This window comes from Vidua chalybeata, chromosome 3 (assembly GCF_026979565.1).
Source record: "Vidua chalybeata isolate OUT-0048 chromosome 3, bVidCha1 merged haplotype, whole genome shotgun sequence".
Classification (NCBI taxonomy): Eukaryota; Metazoa; Chordata; class Aves; order Passeriformes; family Viduidae; genus Vidua; species Vidua chalybeata.
In genome coordinates, this window is record NC_071532.1 from 97,963,947 (window position 1) to 97,980,192 (window position 16,246).

General features: G+C 36.7%; 1 protein-coding gene across 5 annotated transcripts in view; it reads right to left on the bottom strand.

Annotated features, from left to right (window-relative positions):
* The window catches only part of MBOAT2 (membrane bound O-acyltransferase domain containing 2), an 83,864-nt gene that overhangs the window by 15,306 nt on the left and 52,312 nt on the right, over nucleotides 1–16,246 (bottom strand). For 4 of the 5 annotated variants that reach the window (XM_053937870.1, XM_053937866.1, XM_053937868.1 and 1 more), the window contains 4 exons: nucleotides 15,157–15,252; nucleotides 11,185–11,240; nucleotides 4,128–4,182; nucleotides 3,142–3,325 (listed from right to left, as the gene is read on the bottom strand). In XM_053937870.1, coding sequence (XP_053793845.1) covers nucleotides 3,142–3,325; nucleotides 4,128–4,182; nucleotides 11,185–11,236 — 291 coding nt within the window. In that variant the 5' untranslated portion in view covers nucleotides 11,237–11,240; nucleotides 15,157–15,252. The remainder of the gene's footprint in view (nucleotides 1–3,141; nucleotides 3,326–4,127; nucleotides 4,183–11,184; nucleotides 11,241–15,156; nucleotides 15,253–16,246) is intronic. The other variant, XM_053937867.1, reaches the window with a different exon arrangement.

The following is a 16,246-nucleotide window of genomic DNA, read 5'->3' on the forward strand; positions in this document are numbered from 1 at the left end:
TTTTGTTTGTTTTTTCACGACAAGTTAGTTTCAGACAAATCAAATTATCTGACTCAAAGTACAACACTGTGCAATGACACCAACAAAATAATTATTCAATTTTTCAATTCCCTATTGAAATGCATTTGGTAAAACATTCATTCACTTCCTATTAATTAATTAACCTTTCTTTGCCAAGGCATAAATGGGAAATCACTGAATTGCACAGTCACATAGGAGGGTTGGTCAATTTTTACAAGGATGAAGTAATTTGAAGTTTCATTTCATTTACTCTTTTAAGTTTTCAACATACCAAAATAACAGTTCTGTTAAGGAATTAAAAGACAGTAAGATGCAGGATAACTTTGACCTTTTGTGAAGAAGCACGAAATACAAATTATTTTACAACAAAAAGGTAAAAAGACCTGTCTCATCCAGTTTTGATGAACAACTGGGCATACCTGTATAAAAATATCAAATATGATCAACACTGGGAAGGGAAGGAGGTACTTAAGCTAGAAGACAATGCCAGGACAAAACTAGATGTGCATAAATTAGATGGGAATATAATTAGGTTGAAAGCTAGGTACCTAATTGGAGAAAGGGATTCAGGAGCAGCTTTCTAATTGAAGAAATAAAGGTGTTTCTTTCTAATTGAAGAAACAGAGTGCTCTGAGCACTCACAGAGCTCAGAAATATTAGAAATAAATGACTGCATAAACATGTATAACATATAAAAATAGATTGAAAAAAGTAGAGAGGAATCTTCAAAAATTTTATTTGAATCAACCTGTTCTTAATTTGATAAAGAATCAGTACATAATACATAATATTGAACTGTATTAAAGCACATTATTCTGGAGAGGTTGGTACCTCAGACAAAAACTATATATATTTAAGCAAGAACATTATAACCTGTAGGAAGATTCTGCATAATAAGCAAGAAAGCAGATATCTGCTGACAGGAATCTTGTATTTTAAGGGTAGCCATAATAAAAAGAAACTTACAAAGACAGATATTAATTTCTGAGAGTTGACACCACTTTGAGCACCAACAACTGATAGCTTGCAAAAAGGCACAATAGGAGGGATATAAGAAGTAAATTTTAATATGGTGACTTGATTCATTTAACATGCAATGAACACAGCAAAAGTACTAATCCAAGTTAACATCATGCAGTCAACACACACAGGATAGAGGAGGAGGCTGGCATGAACTACTTCAGTTATATAATTGTATTTAACAAAAAATGAAACTTACTGTAACTCAGCTCAAGGATTCTTTTTTATTTATGACATTAACATTTGCTGATCCCCACTACATTTCAAATTTTTTTGAGTTACCTAAAAATTTATTCTTCTTGAAATAATAATAAATTTAAAGTATTAATTTAAGGTTAATAGTATTTAAACATTCTTCTAGAACAAGACAATGAATATTATAATTGATACAGCAAATGCAGTAAAATTGTGTCATTCATCTTTCTCCAAAAGCACACAATACTCACTGGTGTTATAAAATGCAGCCAGATTTCTCTAACACCAGCTGGGAGATGAAGTATCAGGAGCATAAACAGCTTCTCTTTCTTTTTATGTCAAAAGCTAATGCAGCATAAATTGCAAACATTTCAAGCATCTTAAGAGCAAATAATTTTAAGGAAAACCACTTACCTGAAAGAAGAAGCCATCATAGGTTTATATTTATTTCTATTGACCTTGTCCACATTACTAGCAAGATTATGTGGTAAAAAGCCAGGAAGTCCTATCAGGCAATCAGTGGATGTGTGTCCAGAAGTACTGATACAGGTACTGCAAGGCAGGTTTGGTTTACCTCCATTTATTTGCAATAATTTTACTACATAACACTTTTCTGCAGAAATAGCATTTTAGTACACAAGATTTTATTGGGACAAAGCAATGTTTAGAAACAAAAGTGCCTACAACTTTGTAGATACAACACATCAAAGCAGAGCATGGGCCATGTGATGCTGATTTATACAAGGAATTCTCTGTGTCTTTCACCCTTCCTACCTTGTTACACAGCTCATTTGTATGAGCTCACATGCTCTGTCAATTTGTGGAGCACATTCAAGTGTTATCCTCCAGCCAGGAGTTTAGATTCCAGTTGTGCAAGTTACTATGTTCATACAAGATGGGTAGAATGAAATCTTGCAAGGACTCCTTACCCACTTTCCAAGGATGGAAGTGGTTGGAGATGCCCCAACCGATTGGGAAGCACTCCCTGTTGGCCCAGCTGTGGGGCCGTAACCTCTGGATGGTAGGACAAGACAAGCAGCATCATGTGGGAATGCCTCCATCTGCTCCAGCAACAGCTGATCTCACAAGATAAGCAGAACAGGGGCAACTGGTGCTGGAATTTGCAAAAGACATCCATGAGAAGTGTTTTAACTGACCCCATGATAATCCCACCTCTTACGTGAGATAAGAATTATCTTAGGTACATGTAAATTTAAATGCCTGATATATTACTGTTTAAGACAATAAAAGTGAAAAAATAATATTCTATACTCTGGGCATCAACTTAATTGGACCAAATTTTAAAAGTAACAAGTTTTGTGAGATTTTGATTTAAATTCAGGTCATACAATCTCTCCTGTAAAGCATGATCAACTGGACTAGCTTCTCAATGTATTTAGTCTCTTCTCCAATAACAGATCAAAGGAAAAAAAATACTTAAGTGTCTTGGAATATCGTTCACAGTGTTATGGCTAGTACATCTTTTACTACACCTTCAGATCAAAATCCATCTTTAATACCTCTCTACATGACTGCAAGCATGAAAAATGAAACTCATTCTATGACTTTTTCAATTTGTTACATATTGACTGGGTTTTTATGCACAATATATGCTTTCAAGTGAACGTGCATGAACACTTTTCATTTAAAGATGGCTTTTTACCATATAAGCTTGTTAGGAAGCTCCAAATTAATCTGCTTTTATCCACAAGATCCAGACTGGAAACCATGGAGAAAACCTGCCTTTAAAAAATAAGCATACAACTTTTTGAACAGGGAACTATTCCGTTGATGAATGAACTCCAGATTCAGCTCAGCAGCTACGCCTGTAAATGAAGAGTGCAAACCAAGCTTTCCATGCAATGATTCCATAAGCATCAGCTCTGCAAGAGTCATACATCTTACATTTGGGGAAGGATCCGTTTGGTCATACTTTGTATCTTCCTTCCCATTTGCTTCAGACTGTTGCAGTTGGTATGATCTGCCTTCAATGAAAGTAATATAGTCTTTGTAAGAGCATAACGGGCCTGCCAGGATACCCATGAAATTACAGTTGTAACTTAAATACTCCAGTAGACTTGGCATGCGTCTGTAATTCAAAGACAAGCAACTCGTGAGATGGATTGTGCAGTCCTTCAGGATTTCCACAGCAGGAAAAGTCATACTCCATGCTATCACTCACTCTAACTGCAGGAAAAACCACATGGACAAGAGCAGTTTGCCTGTCTTTTGTAATCACAGCTTGAAAAATTCTACACATAGCATTTCTTTCCAATCCCTACTGGGTATTTTGAGACAGACCTCCTGAACTCCACTGAATTTCTCCTTGCTCAGTAGAGGTGTTTGATTGAAGCTGAGCCCAAAGAAGGAAAGGGAAGGCTGTTTTCCTGAGTATTTGTTCAACTGTATTAAGTTCTCTATTTTTGCCTCAACAAATGAATCAATAAACAAAGGTTTGGGTTAACTGGCAATAATTTTGTTTAAAGCAAATGTCTCAACACTCTCTTGCCCAAAACAACATACTATTTTCAAGTGCACTGAATAAAGAAATGAGGAAAAGCAAGTTAAATACTGAAAAACAGAATTTAACTATGTTTCTTCACCAGCTACTTCATATGTGTACTAACAGTTTACTAGTCTCCTATCTGATATGGCATTCATTTGCATAGACTGCATAGAACTTAGAATGTTTTTTCTAAATAATTATAAAATCTACTCCTAGTGATATTTTTCAGAAGAACAGATGTACAAAATAAACTAAAAATATATAAAAACATGAATCTGTTTTACATGATCTTGTAAACTCTGTCTTGAACCTGAGCTGTAGAAACTGCACAGAGCATTAAGAAAACACACAAAACATCCCCAAAACAGAATGTCTGAAAGCCTACCTTACAGCCAAACACCTCTGTGATGGAGTCAAGTCTTCATTTTTCCGAAACATTCCTAGGGAAGAGGACAGGAAAAAGAAAAAATAAAGAAAAGTTAAATCCCCCCACATTTTACTCAGCAGAACAAGCCTCATGCTGCAATGTAATTTCTTAATGCCTCAAGCAATTTCAGAGCTATTATGTCACATAACATTTTTGCTGGAGTTGGATCAAACAATTCTTACTGACAAAATTACAAACTCTCATATCTTCAGTTATATCCAGCAGTGCCTAAACGTGAAATCATGTGGATTTCAGGAAAACATTAAGACAACTTGAAAAAAGTGTTAACAAAACCAATTCTCATACATTAGTCAAGACTTTAAAGGTTTTAAAACACTATTTCCAATTCTGGAAACAGGACAAGCCCAAACATGGTCAATAGTCTCTGCAGTTTTGATGCAACTAGAAAGTTATGGCACACCTCAAGAACAGCTTTGCACTGCCAGTAAAGGTTGTGGCCAAGCTCCAGTGAAGCAGGCATGGCAGTGAAGGGTGCCACAGCATTTTTCCTGAGCACTAACAAGAAGCTCTAACCCCTGCTAGCAGAAGGGGGCAGTCCAAGTCTAAGTTCAGCAGCAAGACTAAATCTACCTTATTGACATATGCGGCTGTTTCTGAAATGTGGCGACCTATCCCTGAAAACTAGTCTTCAAAATCTGTACTCTTATGAAAGGGAAAAGTAAAAAATAAGACTTTCAACATTTTCATTTCTTATGAAATACACTAATTCAGGGGAACAAAAAAAGTAGATCTCCCTCCTTTAGATAGCCCTGGCTAATACCAGCCAGCACTGCCTGCAAGAATGACCACTTCAGCTCCTCCTGTAGCCTTCTCTAATAGCTCAGACATTCCTACATGCAGCCATTTCCTGCTGTTCACATTTGCATTTTTTCTTTGCCATTCCAAGTACTAAAAACTTTATCCACATCACTTCCTAAAGGAAATCAAATTTATGGGATTACACTTCAATTATCTTCCTCCACAGCAGTGCTTAAACCCAACAGCCAATTAAGTTTGACAAAAGAGCAGGGCAATATAAATATGAAATAGTAATGTGCTTTACAAATATAGGAGTTTTATAGAAGACACTCCTCCTCTCATAGAAAGGTTGCCTTCAACTCCACTCCTTGATGCCAGTAAATCCATAGAGGAGAGCCCTTATACTTGATCCAGGGTAAGTTTCAACTGGAGCCAATTTTTTTTTTTTAGATATCAAAATCAGTCAGTCTTATGACAAAAAAAAGATCGAGGAGCTGAGGGTAAGTAAAAGCTAATTTAATTCTATGACTCATGGAAACACTTGTTATCTACAAAGAAGGAAATTCCATTGTCTTAGTGTGACTCCAGTGTGGCCATGATCTACCATACACTTATAACTTCAAAATCACACTAAGTCTTCAACAAAGCTGAGAATACAGAGGGAGTTACCAACTTGCCACCTCCTCTCTTTCAGTATAACCTGGGAAAATGCCTTCCTTGGTCCTGATCCTTCACAGTCAAAAGTTATCTCCATTCACACAATACAAGACTCATTCAAGGAAAGAAACTGAAGAACAAAATTATCACCCCCTAACTTCATGCAGCACCTTTGATGCCTCAGGTTTTAGCTTTTATATTTTTCAGATTCTGTGCTGCTTTAGTGTGTGGGTCTGGGCTTCATATTAAGGGATGGTAAGCTCTCTTCACAGAGTAGGTGGACAAAACAATTCCTTCTCTAGCTGGGGACCCAAGGACAGCTGATCCAAATCTCAGGCCCAAAAGCATAAACAACAGTGGACTGAAGAGAGAAAAACAAGAAGGATGGGACTTCATAACCTACAACTGTAATTGGACAATTAGCTCCATAATGCTAATGGACCAGAACTTATAAAAGTGTGAGCCCCTGTGACCGGTCATGCATTTTGTGACCATTTTGGGCTCACCTGGGGCGTAGCCCTGGCTGGGCTCTTGTGCTGCCCAAGGTGGATCCATTGAGGCCTCCTAATAAATACCTACTTTATTATTTAGCTCCATCTAGTTTCTGTTCTAGGTCAGCCTTCAAAATGCATCACCTTCTCTTCCTCATCATTACATTTTCACATCTTCTCCTTGGTTCTGTAGCAAAGACTTTTATGCTGATAAAGGTGCTGAATAAAAAATGTGGAAGAAGCATTTTGAAAGATTCTGTACCCTTAAAGGCCATAATATAACAGTTCTCAGGCAGTGAATCTCTGAATTTAATAGAAACAGAAATTTAACACAAAGACACCTATGGATGGATGTAGATCCCACCACATAGCTAGTGAAGTGTCTCATACAGAGCCTCCAGTGTCACAACCCACACAATGCAAACTGACTGGAGCAGGAGCCTCCTTTGCCATTATATTCCATACAAGTCTTTTACCCTGAAGTCAGAAAGAGGAAGGGATCCAAATGAACTTGCATAAAGCCAGATTAGCCATTAAATAAAGGTAATTAGTCAAACGAAATATTTCATATTTCAAATGTGTGACGAAAAAGGAGGAAAGAACCTCAAACCTGAAATATGATCTGTAGTTTTGGAGAGGTAGAAGGAAAGCAATGATCTATTTAAAACAGGTTTTAGTTATATACATACATACATATGAAGCCATTTAAGGCCCAAATAACTTTGTGAGCAATGCACTTGCTGTCTAAAACATACTGCATCCAAGTAAGCCTCCATTAATTTTTCATTTCCCTATCTCACAAAGTTTTCCCTCCAGCCAGCAGATTATTTGAGGTCAAGTTAGTGGCTTTCCCTGTTTTGTTGGGGTTTTTTTAAACGCCTCCTCAGTGCCTTGGAGGCCCATTTATCATCTTAGCACAGCATGCAAGAACATGATGATCTCTGTCATACTCCCAAAAGCTTTCAGGAAGCTAGCATTAAGATTTTTTGAATCATAGAAAATAAACATGGAAGAGGTGCTCTTACATTGATGCTTATTCATTATGAGATGAATTAATAAATACACATTGACTACTTCCCAGGGCCATGGGAACAGAGACCTGATAAACCATAGCTGTTCCCAACCTACTACACACTGGAGATGAACTCCCACTTCAGCAGCACACTGCTGCTAGGGAACTCATGAGATTTTGTAGCATTCCTTTGGGGATTTTAAAAATTGCCTTCTTCTGTCCTAAAGCAGGAGACTACCACAACAACTGCAGCTTTTTCTTACTACCAAAGCACACAGCAGAGATTAGAAAAAACAGGTTTTACTGAATATCTGTTAGAGAGGTGAAACAATTTGGTCACTCAGCAGCTGTAACTCCATATTCTCATTGATAAAGCAGGAAATACTCCTATGTTCCTTCCTTGGTAAAAGAATTATGTAAATCATCAGTAAAAAAAATTTACCAAGTGGTCTAGATCACGAGGAATTTCTATGTTTACATTCTTTCTCGAGAGCCCATATCCTAATGGTAACAAAGCCAACACTCTTAGGCACACGCCACTATCCTGCCACACAGACTTTATTATGGGATATTATGACTGCTTCTGAGCTCTCACTACAACAGTGTTTACAAACATATCACCCCAGCTTTGTGGTTAAACATATCCACTTTTATATTTGTATGGAAATCTGGCTGATCAGTAACTAATGATGCTTAAGCACAGGATTATAGGTTAATAATAAACATAGATCCTATTGCAGGCTCTGTTGCAAATACAGTAAATTTTGTAGTTCTGAAATGAATCAACAGCTGAGCCCAAATGCTTGTTGTTATTAAAACATTTTAAAATCCAAAGACAGACAATAACAGTTTTAGTTGTTATTACTACACTGGCAGCAACAAAGGCAAATAGGTAGAATGCCCACTGAGTAAAATTGAAAAAAACCTACAAAAAAAAGCAAGAAAATTTACAAGTCTTCATATCCAGAGAGCCATACAAGCAAAACAGGCACAAAACTATACTTGAAGACTTAGAAGGGGAAAAATACAATATAATTTCTTTAACCACTACGGACACGTATGATAAAAAAATAATTTGGTAACTGATACTGCAACAATAATCACCATGCTGTCAGTATCATAAGAGAGTGTACATTAAAAAAAAAAAAAAAGGTAGATGGAGACAGAGCATGAAAAGAAACTCCTAACCATAATAAGCAAGCAACAAGTTACAAAATAAAAATCCCAAAACAGCACCACACCATAGCAGTTTCACTGATATAATTAACAGAAATATTAGAAAGCAATGTTTTTTGTTAAACAGCTTCAAAATTTTTGTTCTAATAAAAATAAAATATCTTTTTCTCCCTTAACTCTGTTATTCACCTGAAGTGTTGCATAAACAAATCTAAATCTTGCCATAAAGAATTAATATGGACATCAGCATTTCCAAATTACATAAAAACATTTCTGCCTTTAGAATATATATGTGAGATGCCAGGGGTAATCAGCAAAAAATACAAAGGAAACATTAACCCAGACTACTCGTTTTTGGCATTGCTCATTTGAGTAACAAGGAACTGCAAGGTAAGAAATATCAAAGAGTGAAGTTTAAAATGTAGATCAGAATAGATGAAAGGCACATTCCAAATCTCTTCAGGTGTAAGTTTGTGATCCATGCAAACTTCTGTAATGTTTATATTCTACAGCACGCTTAAAGTACCGAATCACAGAATAGGCTGAATTGGAAGGGACCTCCAGGGATCATCAAGTCCAAATTGTATGCAACTTGCATTTAATTTCCCTGCTTAAAAAAAAATTCCTCATGGTCAGAGCACATGGGTGTAACAGTTACAAGGGTAGCTGTCATTTGTGTATGGGATTCCATACTAGTTTTCAGCTTGGAATCAAGCATATCCACTTAGCTAGACAGACACTTGAATATGCAGCACGAGTGAGTGGCATTTGTGGCTACATTCAGTTCAATCCAGGACCTTCAAATGAAACCAGCTGAAAAGAACAAACAAACTGGCTGCCATGGAAAGATCAAGTCCAGAAGACTGGCCTTTACCAAAAACCAACCTAGTGACCACTGGAATCTTGAAGTTTACCAGGAAGTTCCAATACAGCAAATTTTTTTTTTCAGCTGGTTTTTTTCATTCACTCCTTGGACATACAGGTAAAAAATGAGGGAAGAAAATAAAGTTATTGGTGATTAATATAGCCAAGCTGATGTTACTAGAGGCTCAGAATGCCATTAATCGCTTAGAATTATTTGCAACATTATCTCCTCTCCTGTAACTATATCTCTAAGTAATTTCCAGTGCAAGCATGTACCTTTGTACAGTGAACAAAAGCCCACTGACAGTAGGGCTTGTTTTCATTAATTTTCCATTAAGCATCCTTTTTACGTTGTCTAAGGTTAAAAAACTTTGCTTTAATGCAATCTTAGTCTCTCCTGCACATATTTTCTTATCATCTCATGACACAAGACTATCAGTTGCTTCTGAATTCACATTAGTCACATCAACTTTTGAAAGTCATGTTCACAACTGCAACTACAACCATCCAACTCAAGGAATCTGCTAAACTGCAGACACAACCAGAGAAATTTTTCCAATATACTGTTAGCTACTCCTCAAGGGCTGACAAAGAATTTAGAGGTCAATGAGGAACAAAATTTCAAGACTTATACTGAAAATTCAGTAGTACCTATAAAGAAATCCAGAAGAAAATACAAATTATCTGAATTAATTTAAGTAGGAAAAAAATCTAGTTAGTTAATGATGAAAGTTAAGAATAGAGCTGTCTAAATGAAACATTTGTCTCAAGATTGCCAGGAACACTCACATGCTTGTTCCATACTACCACTCCACTATTTGTGCATGATGTCAGCAAATTCAGAATAGCTCTTTCCCCTAGCAAATTAATAGTAAGAGGAAGCATTCTTCATGTTTAATACTAGAACTATTACTTCCTTATAATAACCTGTTTCCACTAACATGTGTACTCTGTATTTCAGTTGATTACAGCTTGCAAAATTACTACTTCTGAATATATTTTCTCTGGAAGGTAAACATCAATGTCTTTGACCAGCTAGATAAGCCCAGCATTATTTATTTTCATTCATACAAAAATGCTTTAAAAAGGTCTTTTCCCAACTTTTCATATTCTTGAAAGTTTTTGCCCACAGGCTTCTCTAGACAGTGCCACTTAACAAGAACAGACAAAAAAATGAAGCACCAACAGCACTAAAGCTAGGATGCATATGAGACAGAAACACATTAAACTTCATGCACAATGTTAATATGCAATTTCAGAACAGCAGGTGTCTTGATCCAAGTATCTGGAGCTACACTCCCAAATCTTCAACTGACATCTGTAGCTCCAAGTGATTCAAGCTAATTGGACAGATTTATTAGATGACATTTTCAAACTTTTAAATGAAAATTGCTCCTTTGAATTTCGAGGTAACTAAAAACCTAGCTATCCTACCCATGAAAGCCAACATTAGGATTCACTGTCACCACTAGGGCCCACTTATCTAATGGATACAGCTGACAGGAGAAAAGACATAAACATAATTATATCATCTCCCTGTTCACAGCAATCTGGTAGCTGTGAATGTAATTATGATACTAAACAAAATGAAACCCACAAAGGTTTTATAAAAATCAGCATAAATGGCACAAACTAGGGAAGTGCTCAAGAATTAGCATTTTAAAACAAAAGGTGCTCAACAACTGAAATTACATGTGCTTTTTCTATCCATCTGTCAGCAACAGAAGTCTCTGAATCTGGAAGTTCTTTAGTTAACTCTCAAAATCAATATCCCAGCCCAAAAGAATATCATTGCTCTTTAGATACTGACTCCAGAAGTGTCATTGGTCTTCTGATAACTTCTATCTTCTGCACAGTGTCACCATTTTTAGAGCTTCTGTAGAGTCTGAGCAACATTTCTCAGAACTTTCATTAATAAGCATCAATGAAACAATTAGACACAGAAATTTATTTTGCCCTGAAACACAAAACTGGTCTAAAGTAATTCGCTGACTCATTATGAACTTTGGTAAAATTTATTTTGTATGAAAAATTAAACACAGTAAAGAAATCTTACCATCATGAATCTCAAATGCCAAACTAGTGATCTTCTGTGTAATTATCATCATTGGACTGTCATGAAAAAAAGGAAGAAAAAACAATTTAGATACAAATTCAGGATTTTCTTTCATTTATAAATACCATGGGGAATTTATATTAGGAGTCAAGGTTAACTACTCGAAGCTGGAACATCTTCAATGCAAGAACAAAGTGTTTAGTTTATTCACTCAAACCATTGCAGAGTTTTCAATGCAATGAGAAGAATTTAAGCCTTAAAATGCAGTATTTGATTACACATGTCTTTTATTGCTGCATTAGGTTCTACAAATACAGTTGAAGTGTTTCACAACTATTTTCTACTAACATAGTTTATTTTTTTTTACAGGGAGAAGAGTAAAGAAGAAAGGACAGAGCTATTATAGTCATTGTAAGATACAGCAGCAATAAGCAAAGGACAAGAAAATTACAGCAAAGTTGAATATTAAAATAAATTATTTAGCTATGCAGATCACTTCCATGGTTTCTACTAACACTTGATCCTATCTTTGATTTTTCCATTGAGAATTATTATTTGCTCCAAATAAACATACCTGGCAAAACAAAAACTTAGCATAATTATGCTGGCTCAAACAGAGTTCACTTTGTTCTCAATTTGGTACACTTGAATGAATCTTAAACTGTCCAAGAAATATTCTACCCTGGCTAGCCAGGTCAGTTTTGTACTGAGAAATTATACCATTTTCATACTGTCTAAGAGCTTTTGCCTGATGTGAATCTCAACATTACGAACCCCCTCCCTGGGGTAGGGAAGCAATGGGGAATGCATAAAGTAAACTACTAAAATTTAGAAATTTAATTTTTAAATCAGATCTCAAAAAACACATCAGGGGTTGAATTTACCTACAAGTATCTAAGCTGGAGACAAAAAAAAAACCACAAACCAAAAAACAACCACCAAATTAAAAAAACCCAACAAACAAAATACTCTCACAATGAAATAATAATGCTGTACAATGGGCACTTAGATTTGTTCACATCTTGAGTGCACTTGGCATTTTTATAACATATTAAGTTGGCACAGAAACACAAATCCAAAAGCCATCAAGTCCTCCTTCATTAACAAGGCAGTATTTTGCCATATGGTTCAGTCCATCAAATTGATTTTCTTTTTAGGTAATGGTTAAAATGGTCTCAAAGCACACAATTATTTCCAGTCCCCAACATGCAGTCAGGGGAAAAAAATTTCTGTGGTACTACCAGTGCCCCAAAATCCTGATATCAAGACTAGAATGACACACAAGGGTCATAAAGGAAGAAGAGCAAACAGGAACGGATAGTCTGGTAAATCCTTCATATCTTTTTCTAACATTTAATCTGTAGGCCTGGTGCTGGCAGAAATCCCCAGCTGACTCTAAACATAATGGTTTTCCTTCTGTAAGCAGACATGTGACAGCATGGGTCCTGCCTGTTGGAAGGATGGAGTCCAGGAGGAACTCAGTCAGCCCTTACATTAATTCCAGCTGATAAATCTGTCATTGTTATCATAGCAGACCCTGGTACTCTATTTTTTTTTTTTTTTCTCCTGAAGTGGCTATTCTAGTATCATCAAATATTTGGCTGAGGAGCAAAAATCTAGAGACTAAAAGAGGAAGAGTCCTTCCTGGCACAGTGAGGCTGTGAAGCAGGATTTTAACAACCCCTTTTAGGTGCTGGCAGAAAGGCAAAGGAGGCAGCTGGGATCTGTTAGTACCGCAGCCAGGACCACACAGCTTTGCACAAGCAATTGCATCTCCAGCATGAGGTGTCCCCAGCTTTCTCCACTGTCAGTGCACTGAGACCTTCCTTCAAATTTTGAGCAGATTTTCTCAGCTTGGGCACCTCAGACGAGCACTGCATGCTAGGAGAAATATCTAGGTAAACACACATTAAAGCTCTTTTGGGGCTAACCACTATACAAATCCATTCCAACATCTTTTGAAGAACTTGCTCATACTGGAGCTCAGCAGCTAGTTAGGCAACTTCAGGGATTTTTTTTTTTTTTTTTTGAGCTTACTCTCTTTTCCCAGAACCAGAGAAAGTTTTTTTTCTCTGCCTGTTTTGGAAGTAATCTCTGTCTCATGTCAAGGGAGCACATGCAGTATATGTCAGAGATTTAATGTGATATGCATACATCAAGCTCCGAAATTGGTGTATGAAAGGGTGGTTTAAATCTGCCATCTCAAACATACAATCAGACAGCTGGATCAGTTCTGTCCAGAGCACAGAGCTCATAAATCATGGAATGGTTTGGGTTGGAAGGGACCTTGAAAATCATCTACCTCCATCATCCCTGCCCTGAGCCAACACCTTCAATTAGATCAGGTTGCTCCATCCAACCTGGCCTTGAACTTCTCCAGGGATGGAATGTGGGAATCTTTGGACGTGTTTAGACCTAACAGAAATCTCTGAGCTACCACCAAACCATCAGAGCCACATCTGAAAGCGATGGGACATCTGAAAGTCCCATCTGAGCGATGGTGTGCTCAAGCAGTACTAATTATTTTGAGAATGAGAACAATAAAGTGCAATTACAGAGTCAGTTTAGAACTTTGATCACTGCTAGGGTTGTACACTTGGGCCCTACAGTGAACTGGAAGGGATAGCATCTGGATTACAGTTTCACAAATAATAATGAAATTAAATTCAACATCAGTAAATCTAGTGCATTTATGCATGTGACTGTGTTGCAAGCTCTCATTCTGGCCAGTGCAGATGTAGTCCAGAGTCAGGGGCATCTGACAAGTGACCCAGTTCACGCTCAGGTAGACAATGGTGGGTCAGCTGAAATGCCCTCCAGCCTCTACTGTCCACATCGATCACATCTCTGCTGACTACAACTGGAACTTGGATATCTGGCTTGAAGGCAGACACTTGGATGCAAGACAAATGTAGAAAGACGTTTCAGAAGGTAAGAAGATAAAGATGACAGAAAATATGAACTCAACCATAAGAGCTTTTGGCTTCAGCCTACAAGTTAATTTTCTGGACTACGTGCCTGTTACCAATAAAGACTGAAAAGTAACAAGGCTATCAAGTACAATTCTATCACAGGCTATGCTAAACTACAAAGACCACTGCCATTCACAGTATCCCTGGAAAGTACCTAATGCATTATTTTAAGCAGAATACCAAATACTCCTCATCTCTTTTCCCCCTTGCCCCCAGAATATACACTCTCCTTTAAATCAACAAAAACACGATCACAGTAGCAAACTTGTTTGTACTTCACTCCTCTGTGTCTGCAGCAGAAAGAAGAATTGCCGATACGGTTTATTTTTATTTTGCCCATTTAATTCTATTTTGCTCCTATACAGTTCAAGTCAAATATACGTAGAAGTTCAAGATAAAATATGAGGGCACACAGAGACAAAACTTTCTGTTTCCAAGGTCTCTGTGACTACCTCAACATCCAGGTGCCTGTCTCCTTAGCTTTCTCCTTCTGGAACATCCAACATAAAATGAAAAAAGAAAGAAGCTAAAAGCTAAATTCCATAAAATGTTCAGATTTTCCTCAAAAAGTGCTATCAGACTGTGCCAGGCAAGTAAGTACACCAAACACAATTCAAGGTTCATCATGCTGTCAAGGATGGTAGCAGACACTTTAATGGAAAAATCAAAGAGGAAAAAAATCCCATAGCTACCAAATCCTTTGTGCCATTCAGTCAGGGACAAGAGGCAATAGATAACACGTTGGTGGTTCTAACAAGAACAATTGTTCACAAAAATTATCAGTTTGTATGATTAAAGCATAGTTACTTATATATTCGCATGTATGCCAATATACACATACATGCTCAGATTTCTCCCAGTTTTAAAGGTTGACACAATTAATTTGGGGGTGGGGTGGGGGGGGGGTGAGGGGGGGAAGCAACCAATAAAAAAATCTCCCACAACAACAGACACAGTATCACTTAGGAGGAAAAGACAGGAAGATTATTTTTCTCCTTACCCAGAAAAATCAGCAGAATACTGTCCATAATCAAAGATATAGACCCTAGTAATTTGGCACACAGTGAGGTATCCTAAAGCGAAAACAAAGCAATACCTGGAAAGACAATGGGGGGAAAAAATTTCAATTAAAAATCAAACATTTCTCCACTGAATAAAGTACCTTTTCAATAGAGTTTGGTCTCCAATTATTTCTACAAAATATTACATAATAGGAATCTGTAATTACACTTTTATTCTGCCTGAGGTTTTTTTGGTAATGCTTATTCTATGCAAGCACATACTTTTTATTTGAAAGTGTGCAGTATGACCATATAAATTCTATTGTCAGTAGCCAAAATATTTATTCACATAAATAAAGCCTAGAATCTATAACTGTAAGCGCCACTGTAAAAACTGGAAGTCCTATAAAGAAAACATTAATCTGTTAAGGTTGTTGGTTTTGTTTTGTAGTTCAGAGTTAATTTTTGTCTGTATGAGCACAGAAGTTTGGAAAATGATACATCAAATAATTTCCATTGTATATACTGCTATGCATTCAAAATTCAGTACCACAAATCGTATTGCTGCTGTTTTCAAAGGAACTGGAAAAGGCAAGTAATTTTCAAATGCACATATTAAAACATAGCTGAGTGAAAAATGAACAGGACGCCTTTTGTCTTCTATTAAGCTGATCCTGAGCAAAGGTAAGAAAAAACACATATACAAACTACCTTATGAAAGTGTTACATGCATGATAAAATTAGTTTTACATACCATTTTCTCTACAACGCACTAGTGAGAACTGATTTGCCAACACACTTCACAAAACCTGACAGATATTCTTTGAAGTCCAAAAGGACAGTGAATGTCAGCAGGATCTTAACTAATCTTTTATGAGTTTAATGTATGAACTGTACAGTTTTTATTTCATGTTCACAAGACTGATGTGCAATCCCTGCAGCACACTGTATAATGCATCCAAAATCCAGTTAGAATGAAAATATTCATTCAACAAACTGAAAATCACAGCCAAGATTGGATTTAGGTGAACTAGTGAGGGACACTGCAAGACTACTTTGGAACATGACTTTCTTTTGCAGATAAATATT